The sequence below is a fragment of the Caloenas nicobarica genome, chromosome 11 (genome assembly GCF_036013445.1).
Source record: "Caloenas nicobarica isolate bCalNic1 chromosome 11, bCalNic1.hap1, whole genome shotgun sequence".
Lineage (NCBI taxonomy): Eukaryota > Metazoa > Chordata > Aves > Columbiformes > Columbidae > Caloenas > Caloenas nicobarica.
The window spans coordinates 2867630-2884626 of NC_088255.1; the positions used below are offsets into that span (position 1 = coordinate 2867630).

A 16997-nucleotide genomic window follows, 5' to 3' on the forward strand; every position below is an offset into this window, starting at 1 on the left:
TGGGTATCTCCAAGTATGTAACTTGTAAATGGAAAACATGCGGCTGCTTAAGCATAATGAGAAGAAAATGATTTGAACCCCCTTTGTTGCTCATGTCTCTGCCCACGTAAGAGTCTCATCAGACCGTGTATATATTGCATGTACAGCACTGAGGCTTAATCTCTACCTACTGGCCCAGACAGAATTTAGTACCTGCTTTAGCTGGGGGGTTGGACTGGGTGATCTCCAGAGGTCCCTTCAACCCCAACCACGCTGTGGTTCTGTGAAGTATATAGCAAGTAATAAATAACAGAACAACAGTCTCCTGAGCCTGTTGGTTTTCTTGCTGTTCCTACCAGCTCTTACATGTTTCTTCCCTGGTTTTCAGCAGCAGATTGAGGCTCCAGCGGTTCACTGAGATGATTCCTACTGTCCTAAGCAGGCCAGCTGCAGCTCTTCACCTTGCAGTCCCTTAGCTCTTGGCATGAGCTGTACCTCTCACTGGGCTATACGCTTGTTTTCCACCAAAATTTTAAAGTTGGAGGAAACCGTCAAGATTTAGAGTGTTAAATGCAGCTGTAGAGTAAAAGCGAATTAGTGGTCAAAAGCGCCCAGTCTGAAAGAAGTTCTTGTAGATCCTGGCTCTGAACAGGTTTTATGCAAGTTTTTTTTCCTGTTAGATTCAGCAGCTTCAAAACAGAGCTGAGTACACCAAGAAAGATGAGAAATATGGCAATTCTTCGAGTGCATTAGTGTCAAGTTATTCCAGTTGAAGCTAGAGCAGCTTTGTATTAGCTTCCCTCTTAACATGCATCGACAGTAAATAACGTAGCTTGTATAATAAAGGACACAGTTGCAAAGTGACTGTTAAATTTGTCTTTGATGAACAAGGTTTGTGAATTACAATGCGTGTCCTTGTTTTTTCCAAAACCCACTCTGTTCAGCTGGTGTACAGTTAAGAGCACATGGCAAGGTCACCTTCCTGAGCCGTTTGGCTGGAATAGAGGGGTGCTGCCTGCGCAGCACAGTCTCATCGTTTTCACAGGGATGGAAAGCAAAGGGCTTCTTAATTCCTTCTCAGTGTCAGCAGTTAAATAACATAATATTGAATAAGTCTTTCGTCTGTAATTGCTCATTGGAATTTTCCAAGTCATAAAGAAAATACATTTTCATTTTTATCATCTTTTCTACAGCTGCAATAGCAGTGGTTCAAATACTTGTGTTCTCACTATATTCCCATAATGTTGAGAAATATTATGAAACATTGCTGGTATTCATCAAACACTTAAAGACCTCTTTCTACAGGGCCTTTTTTGATTAGTGAAGTTAGTATTAAATGCTTGTTGTATGCTACACCACAAGTTAAAGTGGTCTAAAATAAAAGCTCATGCGTAACTGTCATAACAAATCTTGTCCAATATAATACCCCTTCTGCTTTCTTTCCTTTGTCAAATATATGGGTCATGTATTGCTGAAAGTGAACACTGTCCCAACTGTTTCACATCGAGGAAGAAGTCAAATATGTGACCCATTAGAGGATCCATCCAGCTTGAGTCTTCTCTGTGTTATAGAAACGTGCACGTGGGTGATGATGGATATTCCTATTGAAGTACAAATCAAATTAACCAATTTCCACATGAAGCAAGTCCATTCAAGTCATGGTAGAGGAACTTCAGCATTTTTCCTGTGCAGGCACGTGTAGGTATCGACTGAGAGCCAAAAACTGCTTTTGTTTAGCATTTGTGAAGATGATCTTCCAGTCACAGTTCACAAGGCTAAATGGTACCTTCATTTAAGCTCTTGCAGTGCCAATAACTCTAGTGAAATTGTGGTTAATATAAGAATCAAAAGGCTCATTGTGCTATATACAAATTTTAACTGTTAAGAAGAGGAAGAATAAGGTTGACCAGTGAGGAAATGCTCTGATCTAACAACTTCAGGGGAACTCATCCCTAGCCAGTGGAAGGAAAATTACTCTTCTAAAAAATTAAATAGCATGTGTCAAAATCAGAATGAGAAGCAGTTGACTATAGCTAATATATGTGTTACAAATAAAAAAGTTACTTTGTAGATTGCTCAGTAAGAGCTTTTCAAATTGCCTCAGTTATATGCGTTACTTGGAGGGGCCTGATAGTCTGAAAGGAATGTTTTTGCCAGTGATTCATTAGGCATTGTTCGGGTGGTGTAATTCCATGTCGCACTGGTTACATCTGGTTCTTCACAAGAAAAGTGAAATACTGCACTCCACTGTTGTGTGGGCGAGGACTTGGATTTGCGGGCATTCTGTTTAGCTGGGCAGTTAGGATGTACGTATATGGTGTAGTGATTTTCCTGAATGAACAAACCCGTGTGACTGTGCTTCACCAAGCTGAATTGCAAAACGTCCTCTGTGCTTGTACACAAGTTTGAAACGTTACTATTGCAGCTGTAGAAAAGATAATAAAAATGAAAAGGGCCAGTCCAATTAGAAGTAATTAGTTGTGGTTTTGTTGTGTAATGCCATGACAAGCCCGGGTGGTTTCAATAGCTCTGCTGAAAACAATGTGCTTCCCTGTGCGGCAGGGACTCGGGGAGCCTGTGGGATGGGGGAGCTGTGTCGGCTTGGAAAGTTTGGTGCGGTTTTTTTTGTTTGTTGTTTGGTTTGGTTTGGTTTTTAATTGGCCTGAAAATCCGTATCAGTGACTTCTGCAGGTTAGTTGTCACTAAGGTGAGGCCGCAGGGCAATTGGCAGAATTTCCCCAGGGCTGGTGACACCTGCCTGGTGCTCCTGGGGAGCCTCTAATTGTAATTGCTGCTGCCTCCCACCCCACATGCCCATAGCCTTGTGTTAAATAAAGGCTTTGAAGAAGGGGGAATTTGTTGAGCCAGTTCTTCTCTCTCAAGTGGACTTAAGTTGTGACGTGGTGTGCACGGGTGCTTTAAAGGGAATGGGGGTGTCAGGGAGTCCAGAATCACAGAATGTTAGGGATTGGAAGGGACCTCGAAAGATCATCCAGTCCAATCCCATGTGTGTGTAACCTCCAATGACCCTGGTCTTCACCTGGTTGATTTTCAGAAAGAATGTAAAATAGCTCTGCTCTTTCAAAGTAGAGGAAGTGTTTCTTCTCCCAGTGGTTTGTTAAATGATTGTGTCAAGCAAACAAAAATGAATAGAGTTACCCAACCTCTTGTCATGCAAGAGCTGTGCCACAGGACCACAGTACAGCCACCTCCCTGGCGCTGGGACCTCCGTGCAGATGCCGCCTGGCTGGGGGTGCCCCGGGCACATCCCCAGGAAGCTGCAGATCCCTTCACAGAACCGTCCCGGCTGGGGAGGAGGAACAGTATTTATGTGTTTCAAAGAGAAAACAAAACAGGGGGTCTGCTTGAAGTTCCATGGGAAGCTGTATTTTTATGAACTGCACGTGGTCGTGTTAATGCTCTTCAGTTTATCAGAAAATCGTACAACTGTGTTTAATTATACTGAGTGACTTCATGCACTAGCTTAGGTGCTTAGCTTGAGAGGCTGAATGAACTTGCTTGGCTACCTGGGCAGCTGATAGAAAGCGCCTTCTGCCAAGAGCAGCTGACGGCAGGTGCCTGGTGTTGGAGTCCTTGTCTTCCTGAGGGGCTCCACGTTTCCTCCCGGGCTGGGAGGGAACCTCCGGAAACTCCTACATTGAGCATTTGAAGTGGGGTGGTGCAAAAATCCACTGCCAGCACCGTTCATGTCTTCAGTCCAGCCATTTTTCCCAAAACCTTCACATCTCCTCCCCCCACAAACAGAGGAGTTTACAATGCACTCACAAAGTCAACAGCTTTTACCTTCACCGAGTCACGTTGCAGCAGGGAGGAAGAGGCAAGTGCTGGAAGGAAAGTTCTCCTTGAGAACCCGCATTGCCGGTTCCTCCTCCTCCTCCTCACCAGCCTGGGACGTGAGGTCGCTCGGTGGCTGTCAGGGCACAAATGGGCAGGGGGGACATGAAGAATTGGCTCGAGCAATCTGAGCAATCACATAATGCCACAGCAGAAACAGCCGGTGGCCAAGCCAGCTATCCAGCCAGAGGCCATGGGCAGAGCTGATGGGAATTCTTTTCTAAAATGGTGTGAAACCCAAAGAGGATCTTTGTCAGTAGAAGGCCATGAATTGTTTTGTGAGCTCTTTTGTTTTTTTTTTTTTTATCTTAATCACAAAGTTGTACTTTTCATTTCAGGGTGATTCCTGTAGGAAATCTTCCAAATCCAAGCGAGACAAGGAGAAACAGGCTTGCAAGAGCTGCAGCGAAAGCTTTAACTCCATCACTAAGAGGCGGCACCACTGTAAGCAGTGCGGGGCAGTAAGTATCAGGACATACTGAGCTTTGTAGTTTCTTCTGCAGAGACTGTTGGAGACAATTCTTAATTTTTTCAGTGCAGGAACTAAAAGGTGTTCTGCTTCATGGCAGGTCATTGACAGAGCAGATCTTTCCACTTGCTTTAATCCTCCCAGTAATCACAGGAAAAAAGGGCAAAACTCTGCAATGGGCCTAGTCTGTGCTGTTTTAAATGCAGATACAGCGCCTCAGTGGATGAAAAGAAAGGTGGTGCCTTCCCTGGGGATGTGCGTGTGTCTGGGGAGAGGGTTGTCCACTCTATTTTGTTTGCAGAGACAGAATGGCCTTCTGACAGCCGTACTGCACACACCAGCTCTTCCTAGGATCAACAGCTGAATGTACCATATTAAAGATGGATGGGATCTTCTTTCCCTAAAGTAGACTTGTCAAGACTTGCTTGTGCCCAAGTGGATTCCTCCTGCTTGAAAAGTCAAAAAAAATCAGTCCTAGAGATTCAAGGGCAGGTTATTGAAGGCTCTTAGCCACCCTTCCCCAGTGCCATTTGCTGATAGCTTAGTTCTCAGGTTTTTTTCTGAAGATCACAACCACAGCCAAGATGAGATTGATTTCTGCAATATGACTTGAAACCTGCCTTCCTGGACTTGTGTTCCTAATGTAACTAGTACAGAATATTGTTATTTAAATACCGTTATTCATTTGAAGTGAAGATAAATTTTCAGCTGAAGAGAGGCCTAAATGTATAGTTAAGATGTTTAAAGAAACCTCAGTCTCAGCAATTAAAATAAAATTACTATGGAGGAGACACTTTTGCACTGGAGTTGGGATTTTCATCCTTCCAGGTTTGTTTTTATTAATAATTACTAAAATCATGAAATAGATTTCTGGAGGTTTAAAATGTTCCATTGCAAAGCTCAGTATTACTAAATAAATGAAATAAAAGCTTTCCCCTATGGACAGAGAGATAACAAAGATTACATTATTAATGATTTATTGTTAAACAGCTGTTGGTTATGTGATGTTTTGTGATGTGGCAATTGCATTCAAATTAAAGAAGTTAATTCATCTCAAGGAAAGACTATTGTGTTTCTAAAGACGCTAGCTTGCTTTTGTTTATATAACTTCACTTAACACTTGCTGAATTAAGGCAGTTACCTTCATATAGTAATTAACATCTCACAGTGAAGCATATAATAACATGTACTTGTACCTGAAGGGCATTTGTAGTGTGTTGTTGTACAGTAAATTCCGAGTGGGTGTTGGATTTTTAGTGTGAAAACAGGTTCCAGAGCTGCAGCTCCATCACTCCTCACAGGCACTGGTTTCGTGGGACTGGTGTGTCATTGCGTGCTCTTGGCAGCTGAGGAAAGGAGTCAAAAGTTGTTAATTTGACATCAGACAAATAGTTTTTAATAGATAATATATTGGACTATGTTCCTGAAATAGGCAGTGATTTTTGGATTCCTTAGTTCTTTCGGGATGAACTGCCTAAGTGATGAGGAAGCATCAGCCACATTTACTCTGAAAATCAGTCCTTCCTAGACCATTTTATGGTGGGCATTAAAAAGCACTAATTGCTTTGTCAACCTAAACTCTTTTGGACTCATAAAGGCTTATAAGAGAAGCAAACTTGCATGATGTTAATCATCAAATATTTCCCAAAAGGCATGTTTTCTTTTAGTGCACAGCACGGGATCACAAAAATGTTAATTATTATTGGAGGTAAATAAAGAAAATATATTGGTCACTCTATCTTACTTACATTACTTTTCTGGATTTTACTGTAATAACATCTGCTCTGCAAGTCACTTTCGTTGGAGAAGGGTTATGTTTTAATGATGACTAATAAAGCACCATCTTTCTGTTACAGGTGATCTGTGCAAAATGCTCTGAGTTTAAACCACTTGCAGATAACAGCCGTCACAATCGAGTGTGTAAAGAGTGTTTTCTGCAGTTACCAGCAAGCCCATGCAGCGCTGGAGTGGAAGCAGTCGGAGAACAAAAGAGAAGAGTAGCTGCAGAGGTATGGTATTTCGCTAAGAAACCTTTGGTGTCCCTTTTTATTTTTTCTTTTATTTTTTAATGTATTTTTTTAACAAATAAAATTGTTTGGTTCTCTTTTTTGCCCTCACCATGATATTTGAGCCTCTGGCCTGTAATTCGCTTTGAATGTGCATGCAGCCTGAATGCTGTTTGTAAATGGTGAGTGTTCATTGTAGGATGCTGATCATACAGGGGAGCACACAGGTTTTGCAGCTGACCCTCAGCTTTCAAAGTAACAAAAAAAGAGGAAAAACTTCTGGCTTCTTTTTGTTATGGTGCATTTCCAATCTTGAGTTATGCACAATAGCTATTGGCAAAACTTGGCAAAATAAGAATTGGGTTTTTTCACTTTTAACTTCGTATAGAAGATACTTTTGCACTCCTTATTTTATGTTCTGTCAAAATATCATTGAAACAATTTTTTTTCTTAGTTGATCATGCAAAAGCATGGCATCCCTTGGAAAGGCTGTCAGGATTCACTGCAACTTTCTTGAACCTGCTGTAATGCAGACTCTTTTCTCCAAGACCTGACTTCTGCAAATTATACTGTGCAAACTGCTGCTTCACAAGTGCTACAGATGTCACTAAGCTTTATACCATGATAACGGTACAACCTACTATTATTTTTTACAAGAACAAGGAGCATGTTGTCAAACTGATTTGTTTTATCCTCACCCACTACGACTGAACCTTCACTTACCAATGTTTTTTTTAGACGATGGGCAGAGCTGTGAGTACATTACATGCCACGCTTTTCATGGTCCACCTTGAAGAAAAGGTTTTTTATTTATTTTACCCGTGAAAGGCAGCCAGAAGTCACTGTGGGTGTAAAAGAGGACATTCATCTCAGTTGAAAGTGTACCCACAGGGACACATCTTCTGGGGGTACACCAGATTCTCGCAACAGCCACTGACACAATGAGAACGTCATCACAAATCATCCTTCCCCTGATGTGCTGATCTACGCCATCATTGGGAATAGCTGCAGCCTATACTGAAAATCACCTTACCTTGAAAAACGTTGCTCTGGAAGCCACCCCTGAGAGCCACCAGACTGCTTGGCAGCCTTGTTATACTCCTCCTCAGAACCAAGTAACATGGGAGAGAGCTGGACTCTGAGCAAGAGACGTAAAGCTGCCAGCGCATCTCCAGAGCTCCTGGAATAAATGCTTCCTCAAGGAGTCTTAGGCTCTACCCTGCTCTGCTTTCCAGCATGTCAGATTTCTTTCCAGGCCGCTAAATGTACCTACACAGATAAAATCACACCAGCACAGTGTGCCAGAGTGAACCCGAGTGCCGCTCAGGTGCTTTGTCAGCTTTGTACCCAGACACAGCCAGAATCTCAGGAACACGAAGTGGGGCACAGCTACAAATGCACATCATCCCTCCTGAACTGCTGTGTCTGCAGAGAAGATTCTGGATCAGGAGCTTGGTACCATCAGGAACTTCAGATATACACAACAGCTATGCCTACAGACAATTAGGACTTAATATGGATCAGCACAGACTGTGCTGTCTCATGATAAACTTTCTAGCACTGTTTCAGCGGAGCTGTTTGCCAGCGAAGTGAGAACCTGCCCCAGCCCAGCGGAGAGCTCGGTTAATCTGAAAAAGCAAAAAGCAAACCAGTGAAATGTGACCTATGGTCTTACTACAGAAAGCAGATTACAGCAGAAAGCTGTAAAAAAACCAAGGAAAAGTCTTTTTTCCCTCATATGCTCAGGCTTCTAGTCTTGTGCTGAATCTTCAAAGGATCAGGTAAAATGCAAGAAAGGTGTACAAAAAAGAAAGATCAGAGCTGATCTGCTTCTTTCCCTGCTATTTACATTAAACTTTCTTAACACGCTTAATAGCAGCTGAGGAGATTCCCACTTTACAAACATTATTGCTAGAAATCCCCAGGAGGCTTCTGTGCAAAGTCTAATCTGAACAGGAGTTTTGTTTTTCTTTGCTTTCTATCAAAAGACAAAAATTTCTTTCAACCATTTTTTGCCCTAGTGTGCTCTGATTTGTCTAACGTCTCTGCATCCATGCACCAAGAGTGTCTAGTAATACACCTTTTTCGTTAATTTGAAAACATCTCCCAGCCTACTTTGCTAAGCTGCATCAACTAGCTGCATCATCTTAATTGCTATTCTCAATTTACTGGGTGGGAGTGAAATTCAGCTTCACGTACACTGGGAACACTGGTTCAATATCTGCCTCTGTTACATGGAATTGTGCTATTTCTTGGGGGTATATAATGATGCTTCAACATTTGTTCAGTTACAGGCTATCTAGTGTTTGCCCTACAGTATTATTTTACTCTGGACAACTGAAGTATATTTTATACTTAATTCTAAGTATTTTGCCCATGTAAGCATCAATGAAAACAGCTCTTTTTTTTTTTTTTTTCCTTTGTGCAGAAGCAAAACATCTTAGCAGCTGAAAACAGCCTCTTCAGCAGCTACCTCCAGTTCCTTGAAAAAGGGAAGAATTGGTACAAAATGTGGGTGACCATCCCCAAGACTGAACCTCTTGTTCTGTATCTGCAAGGAAGCAGCCAGGTAAAATGACATTCGTGAGGGTTAACAGACAGCAGGAAAAAAAAATAAATAAAATTTTTAAAAAGTTTAAATATATCAAGCTGAGAAATAGGTCAAAGGATTTGGCTTGGTTTCAACAACAAAAATGAACTTGGTATTCTGAATATAGCACAAAACCTCAGAGATTTCAGATTTCCTTGTTATCCGTAGTTACTGCTGATATGGCTGTGAACAAATGTTTAAGCTCATAGCTTTTCCATTTTTTAACAAAAAAGGACAAAACAAGGATAATTTGGTTGTGCTTTGGCTTTTTTAGAGGTTTTAGGCAGGTATATTCAAAGGTTTTCTTACCCTGTCATTAAGGAAAGCACTTTCCTGTAAAATGTACAGGGCTGCAAAGCAGTCTGAATATTGCAATTGCTGGTTCAAGCTTTTTGGGTTTTTTTAAGCCTAGTTCTGGATTGAGAGGGTAGAGGAATTTGTGGAGGTGTAGATGGTCCTTCAGCATGAAAAATGGACTGTGTTTGGTACAGCTCCTTGTCATAGCATCATGTGATTTTTATCTTTACTTTAAATAATAACTGTGGTAAGGATCATTTTTTTTTAAAGTGTGCTGTTGAAGTTAACTAGCATTTGTGTGTGATGGAAGTCAAGTGATAGAAATACTTATGTCCAGGATAGAACATCCAAAATAGAAATATCAGTCATGCTTCCTTAGTGCTGAAGATAAAGAATGACAATCATGAAATGAGATCCCCCATATCCCGTTTTGTATTTGGCATCTGACGTGTTTATATGCAGCTTTGTTTTATCTCCTGTGTGGGATGGAAGAAGAAAGGGGTCTGAATTCAGTCTACCCTTACCCTGCTGTAATTGTAGGGTTTGCTTTTTATGAGCGTCGGTTTGTACGGCTGTAGCTTGGAGCAGTCTGGGAACTCAATATTACCCATGATTTTATAAAGTCATTCAACGTAAAGCTTACCCCATAGCAAACCTTCGACAAAAACTACACCTTGTCCTTGGAAGTGTGTTCGTTTTGCTGTTTGTCAGCGAGAACACCTCTGGTTCTGAACAAGCGTGTGTGATGTCTTAAGCACGGTGCTGGAGAGCCGGGATTTGCAGGCGCAGGCCCTCGGCCTGGCGCAGGCCGCGAGCCCCCGGCCTTCCCTCCGGCTCGGCAGGAGACGCGGGACTGAAATTACAAGCCGGAAAAGCAAACGGCCTCCGACAAAGCACTGAAATACATACAGCAAACCCAATCCTGAGATCTTTCTGGAGCTAGAGTCTGGGGAGAGGAAAAAAGCTTTAAAAAGCAAAGCAGGGTGAATGGCTTCGTTGCAAAACTTTTTGACTGGTACAAAACCCGTTCCTCAGCAAAGGACCAGGGCGTGCTTTGTATCCTGTTCAAGCAAGGCAGCATCTCGCACGGGGCAGCCTGGGGAAGGAGAGTGGGAAGAAAGGGAGAGAGGTCTGAATTCTTTGGCCTTCTTCACCCAGGAGCAATGTATGTCATAGAATCACAGAATCATTTTGGTTGGAAGAGACCCTTAAGATCATCGAGTCCAACCATAACCTAACTCTGGCACTAACCCATGTCCCTGAGAACCTCATCTATACATCTAAGAGATGACTGGAACGAGGAGTTGAGAGGAAGCAACACCTCTTATGACCTAGACAGAGAGTTTCTCCTAGTGCCCAACCAGTCATTTCAGGACAGCAAAAGTAATAACCTATGGGACATAAATCAGGTGTGTTTAGTGCACGGCAGAATGATGCTTGATTCTTCAGACCCCTTCCTGAGAGCTGTGCAAAGCCAGGGTTGGAAGCTGGAGGAGCTTCTGTGCTTCGGATTCTACATTTCTTTGTTCCATGCCCTGCCAAATTTGATCTTGAGCCTCTGTTATTATTAGTAAGATCCTATTTTTATGGGAAAAGGGTGCCTTTGACGCTGATTGTCGATTTTATGACAGTTAAATTTAGTGGTTAGTGTCCTCCACTATTTTAGGTGTGAGATAAATCTCCCAATAAAGCATCAAGAAAGCACACAGGGCAAGGTTGATCTATCTTACATTCAATAACTGAGCCAGGATTTACTATCAGGAACAACCAGTTGCAGGCTGAGGTTCAAACAACAAAAATGAGTCCCTTCTTCAAGGCCCTACCGCTCCCACTCGTATGTATACTTTCTTCAATTTGCATCCAACTGAAGGAAAAAATTATGAAGCAAATCCCATTCTTGATATTAAACCAACGTTCTTGTTAGTCCTGATTTACACAGTGTGTAGGACTTTTGAGAAAAATCGCTTCTAGAGCTGCTTTCCTGGTGGTCGAGTGTCTGCAATCAAGCTACTCATGTGCTTGGATGTTATTTCCCAGGTGTTGTTTTGGTTTGTACAGCCACCTCTTTGCCTCTCTCAAACCTCTTTAGGCCTGCAAAGAAGCATTTCAGTGCCTAAAAAGAAAAAGAGATGCTTTTTGGGAATAATATTGCCAACAGTGGCATTAAAGGTCTTGAAACACAGACCAAGTGAAGCATGACCATAGGAGTTTGAAATTTGGGGGGTGATTTTTAAAAGGAACAGAAAGAATAGTTGCCTCTTGGGAAGAAGGAGTAAACCAAACTGAATCCGGAGCTTCTGATACAGTAAAAGCCTTGAAGCTTCTGTTCTCTGCACCCCTGGCCCTCACATGGAAGAAGGGATGCCAGTGCAAATGGAAATACGACTTGTGGGCTTTAATATAGCAAGAAAACTGCTCTTTTGCTTCAGATCCTTGTTCCATGAGAATGAATTAATCCCCTGAGTGTTCACGGTTTAAGTCTTGCATAAGGCTTTATGCATGAGGATAAAATTCACAGCACATTTAGGTATGGAAATCATGCCAGTTTTATCTGTCCTCAAACTGAAACAGAATTTGTGCAGCTGTTTGTCATTTTTATCTGAGTGGAATTATAGGAGCTTACTTACAAGCAAAGACCACCTCAAGCTTAAGGATCAGCAGTTTTATAGAAATTTCTCTGTCTTTCCAAGGACTCTGCCTGGAGCTTCTGCCTCTGTTGGCATTGTAAAATATGCAGCTACCTCCAGAGCTCTGACACTAACTTACATGTGGTTCAGAAATGCAGAGTTTAGGAGCCCCAGCTAACCAGAAAAGTAATGAATTTTGAAGAAATATGGGGTGTAAATCTAGTATAGTGATAGCTAGTGCACATAATAATAATCAGGTTTGATCCAAGAGAAAATTTTGCTTTCCAAATTCTGAAGAAAAATCCTATATTCATCAAGTAAATGTGATTTACTACTCCTAGAAAATAAGGGAGTAGCTGAGTTTTGAAGTTGAGCTTTTAGAGTTGGGTTTCAGAGAAGTATTTTTGTCAGTTGTCTGCTGAGCCTGTTTAGGTGGAGCTTTGATTGGCCCAGCACGAAACTCTGCCTGTCCTTTTGCTTGGTCCTGCAGAGCTTTGCATCTCGGCCCATCATCATGTCACGGGAGTCTGCCGACAGTGTGAGCAAGGTTGGGACTAGATAGTAAGTGGGTAGAGAGTGGAGTTTGGGTGCAAAACCACGGGTTTTGTTTGCCTACTCAAAAGTAGTATGGGAAAATGATAGTGGCCCATCAGTGGGTAACTGTTGTTGTGTATATTTGTGTAAGAGAGCTTACGTGCTGCAGAGGTGTGCGGTGTGAGAGGGATGTCTGTGTGGGGTAGCACGGGATCTGGAACTGCCCGTATGGTGGAACCGAACTCTCCGTTCCCAAGTCTTAAAGCCTGGGTGTTGTAATGGCTGTAATAGAACACTAAATGAATGCTGCTGTAATTACCTAGATAAATAATACATTAGTATTTATGCTGCTTAGAGTCAGGACGAGTGCACAATGCTTGTGATTACTAACAGTATTATGCAATCAGTAGATTTTTGTGTATCACTCGCTATCTCAGGGAAATGATTGAAATCAACCCTGAAGGGAAGCTCTTCTCAGCACTTGGTAGCTTGGTCTGATGAAAGACTGATATTGTGAAACCCTAGTATGTTGCATACAGAAATGTATTAAAAAAAAAAAAAAAATTCAACCAGCCAAATCCAGTAGGCTTTTAAAAACTGAATATGACATCTCTCTGTAAGGCCTGTAATGTGGTCAGTGTAGGACCCAAATTCCTCATGGGTTCAGAACAGCTCCTGGATGTCTTGGATCCAGAGATGCTCAGGGTCCCGCAGAGAGATCTGGTTTGGGGTTGTGGTGTGACTGGAGGCTGAGTGCTTCACCTGTATCTGTCAGTAGCGCAGCTTTTCAGAGATAATTTAAATCCCTTCCTTTTGGATCAGGCAGGTACAGAGTGACAAAGGCATCATATTAAGAAAAGGGAGGAAGCAAGACCAAAGGCACTCTGCCTAATTTGCCTGTGTCTGCATGTGGTGGGTAGGTGTAACAGGTACAATTCAAACATCAATTTGCTCTTACGCTGCACTTCTTGGCTACAAACAATCATTTTTCATTGTCGTGGGCAACCTCCAGTTTTACATATGACAAGGCTTGGTGTCTATTTTTGTAAAACAAGATCAGCAAAGCAGGCATGGTTGAGCTTGCATGTGCTCTTGTGCGTTTTGTGCTCATCAGTCCCATATTTGCTTGCTTTAGCATTGCCACGTATCCAGGTCTAGAGCTACTCTGTACCTGCCAGTTCAAACTTCTGCACGTGCAAGAGCTCTCTGTTGTACAGTTGCAGTTGTGGTGTTGGGATGTAGAAGTTGTATGCTGCTTTTAACACAACTTGCACTCAAACAATTAGTGTTTGACCCAAAGTTGATGTAAATCTCCTTGAATAGCGCTTGGTCTTCAATCAGGTGGACTCTGGCATTTTTTCATAACAATAACAAGTGGTAGATTAATCAGAAAACTTGTGTTGATGTAATAAAATGTGCAGACACATTTTTGACTGTATAATTTTTTCCCCCTTGATTTAAAGTGTGTGTTTGCATTGATGTGAGCAGTTCTGAAACTTTTTTTTTTTTTTTTTTTGCCAGATTTACCAAGTCATCTGCATTCAGTATGGGGTGACAAAAGAATGACTTTGTCACCTCTCTGTGGGACGCCTTGGTAACTTTGGTATGAGGCATTGAACTTGAGTAGGCTGCTACACAAGTAGCTGCTACAAGAGGCACTGGCTTCTTATGGATGCTCGATGCGTGTGTGGTTTAGACTTCAGTTTGGGGACCCACCTTTGAAAATGCTTTGCTGGCATCAGTTGAAACGAGTTGCTTGGTCATGGCACGGCCTGCCTTGCCCAAGTGTGCCTTTCCTGAGCGCTCAGGAGAGGAGCTGGTTGATGTCCAAGATGTGACTGCTGGAGAGCTGGATCGCTCCTTACATCTGTGAGTTAATCTGGCCTTTAGAGGATGCTCAAGAATCTGAGCTTTGACTTCCTTGGCAGCTCTGAAAGGCATCATTTGGGTTATTTACCCAAGACCTTCTGAGAAGATTCACTGATTGATTTAAAATCTGAAATTCTCTTTTATTTCAAAGTCTCTTCCCTTCTAATTGGCTTTGTGTCTCTCAGTGTCCGGGTCTGCTTATTTGCCTCCCTTAAACCAATCTTACAAATGTTCCATGAGGTTCAAAAGGGACTACACCAAACTGTTGTAGTTCAGCTGGACCTGGTTGCCTGTACCTAATGCAGAGGGGTTTTTGTAAAAGACAACACGCATAAGTGATGTGAAATGACATGAAAATCCCCAGCCATGCCACTGCTGGAGCCGTTCTCTTACTGTGAAAGGGAATCTGTTAAATAAGAAGAGTAAAGCACCAACAAGTCATTGTCTTTTATTGTTTTAAGTGAAGCAGTCGGTGTCACGGAACTGAAGGAGAAGCCGAATGCATGTGTGCTCTGCGCTGCGTCACGCGTGTCCCCGCGCTGGCTGTGCAGGCACGGGGAGTGGCACAGGGGGGTGGCACAGGGGGGTGGCACGGAGGGTGGCACAGGGGCCGGCAGCGCACGGAGACCCTCTGGTGTGGGGAGAGCCGGGTGCAGCCGCCTGCTCTGAGCCCGTGTTGCGGGTGCAGGGTGACGCACCTCCAACCACATCTGATTCCTTCAAAGCGGGTTTGAAACTGTTTGAAACAGGCGTTTCTTCAATCCCCTTGCGAGGAAATATCTCTTCCCCGCGCAGTCCTCCCACGTCCGATCCCGTTTGTTGCCGACTTTTTACATTTGTTCTTTCTTCTTTAGGATGGACGGAGCCCGCGTCCCGTTCCTCTGCCGGGGTACGAAGTCAGTTTACCAGGTTCTGGTGAGAAGTTTGAAGTGAAGCATGTTTTTAAGCTTTGCCAGTCCCAGCAAACTCTGTATTTCAGTGCGGAAGATGAAGAACTGCAGATGAAATGGATGGAAGTTCTCACCAAAGCAGCTAAAGGGGAAACAGAAGATACAGCTGAAGGGCTCAGCAACCCGTAGAGCGAGTTCCACTTAGTTTCTTTCCTACATGCTGTTAAACCATCACTTGAATTTGGTATTCATGGCACTTTGGAATCTGTATGGCTTTATATTTTCATGTGTCTGCATAGGAAATTCAGTGGTTTCTCTCCTTTTATTGTACATTTCTCACGTACAGTAGTTACCTGGCATATAATTATGTTAAAGGAAAAGGTAGTTGTAGTTGTCGGTGGTGTCAATGCTCGTTTTAAAACAAAAGACAAGGAGAAAAGCATTAATTTTAACAAAGGTAATGGAAAACCATCGGTCTCTTGTTTTCCTAAATGTATATTTTCCAGGCCTTTTGATTGCTATTCAGTGCAGGATGTGTATAGTCTGTGATTAGTTCTATAAATGCTGCCTTTTAAGTTAAATGTTGTAAAGGCTTGTGCTGGCCACTGACATTCCCTTCTCTGTCCTTTCCCTCCTGGTAAAAGGTCTTTGTGATGTGTGAGCAATGTACTGAATATTTTCCCTTTGCTAAAACTATGTCTCTGCTATTTTGAGATGACCTGTTCCCAAGACAAATACTGTAGAAGGGACTTCTGCAAATGACTGCAAACTGTGCAGAAAAGAACGTTAAGAAGCCTCATTGATTTTAAGCATTTATAATACTGTTTTGTTTTCTTTCCAAACCAATACCTTCCTTCCTTCTATTTGATCCCATTCTGATGTAAGTGAACAAACGTTTTATACTGCAAACTGGGTTGTGATCAATAAACAAGAACATTTTTAGTACACACAGTACAAAAAGGTGACTTTTTTGTTGTATTGGTTAATTTAAAAGTGACCTAGGATTTATTTATATAATTTGTAAATAATGTTTCATAAGTATTTTAAGAATTTTTAAAATATCTCAACTAATTAACAGGATTTAGTGCATAGAATAAGAGATATTTGTATGAACTGAATCTGTAATTTAATTTTTCTGTTCACCTGTATTTGTCTTATTTTCAATCTCAAGTGCTTATCTATTTAAATAAAAATTCATGCAGTTAACTCCTGAGCCAGATTTCCAAGGCACAGCAAGCTTTAGGTCAACATTTAATATAGGTTTTAAAAAAAAAAAAAAAAAAAAAAGACGTGTTCCTAGTGGTAGTAAGCATGTAGTACTGATAAAAATGAAATAAAATCTGTCACGGTACTGTATTTTTAAATGGTTTGGTTTAACTTTTGTTTCCTCTTTAGCCTTTTATGTTTTCTGATATTGGTAGAGAGAACGAGTCTCTCCACACAGCCAGGGTTTGTTAGGATTGGTGAAAATTAGTGATCGGCACCCATGCGTGTTTTTCTTACCTGCAGAACAGGCTTTGATTTTTCCTTCTTTGGAGTTTGGTGGGCTCTTTTTGGTGTTTGGGGCTGGTTCGGTTTGTTTCATTTTGTGGTTTGGGGTTTTGGTTGGTTTTTGCTTTGGGGCTTTTGTTTGTTTGTTTTTATAACTGGTGTAATAAATTGTATGTGTTTAATTAGCTACTGGTACGTTTTCCTGCATCTTCCCTGGCCTCCCTACCCTACCCCCCGATCAGTTCGCATGAAAAAAGTTTCTTGCAGAGTTATTTTTCTTGCATAGCACAAGAAAAGGGATTCTTTTCAGTGTGTGTTATTTCCTCCTCCAAGATTCCTTGAAAATGTAACAATATAGCACGCTTGCTTTGAAAATGTACTCATCTTCGT

General features: G+C 41.9%; 1 protein-coding gene across 5 annotated transcripts in view; it reads left to right on the forward strand.

The window, feature by feature from the left end:
• The window catches only part of FGD3 (FYVE, RhoGEF and PH domain containing 3), a 103407-nt gene extending 86615 nt beyond the window's left edge, over positions 1 to 16792 (forward strand). For 2 of the 5 annotated variants that reach the window (XM_065642750.1, XM_065642751.1), the window contains 4 exons: positions 4173 to 4295; positions 6160 to 6312; positions 8738 to 8878; positions 15081 to 16792. In XM_065642750.1, coding sequence (XP_065498822.1) covers positions 4173 to 4295; positions 6160 to 6312; positions 8738 to 8878; positions 15081 to 15305 — 642 coding nt within the window. In that variant the 3' untranslated portion in view covers positions 15306 to 16792. Of the gene's footprint in view, positions 1 to 4172; positions 4296 to 6159; positions 6313 to 8737; positions 8879 to 13183; positions 13287 to 15080 lie in introns of all 5 variants that reach the window. The other 3 variants (XM_065642752.1, XM_065642754.1, XM_065642753.1) reach the window with 3 other exon arrangements.
• Positions 16793 to 16997: the final 205 nt, after the last annotated feature.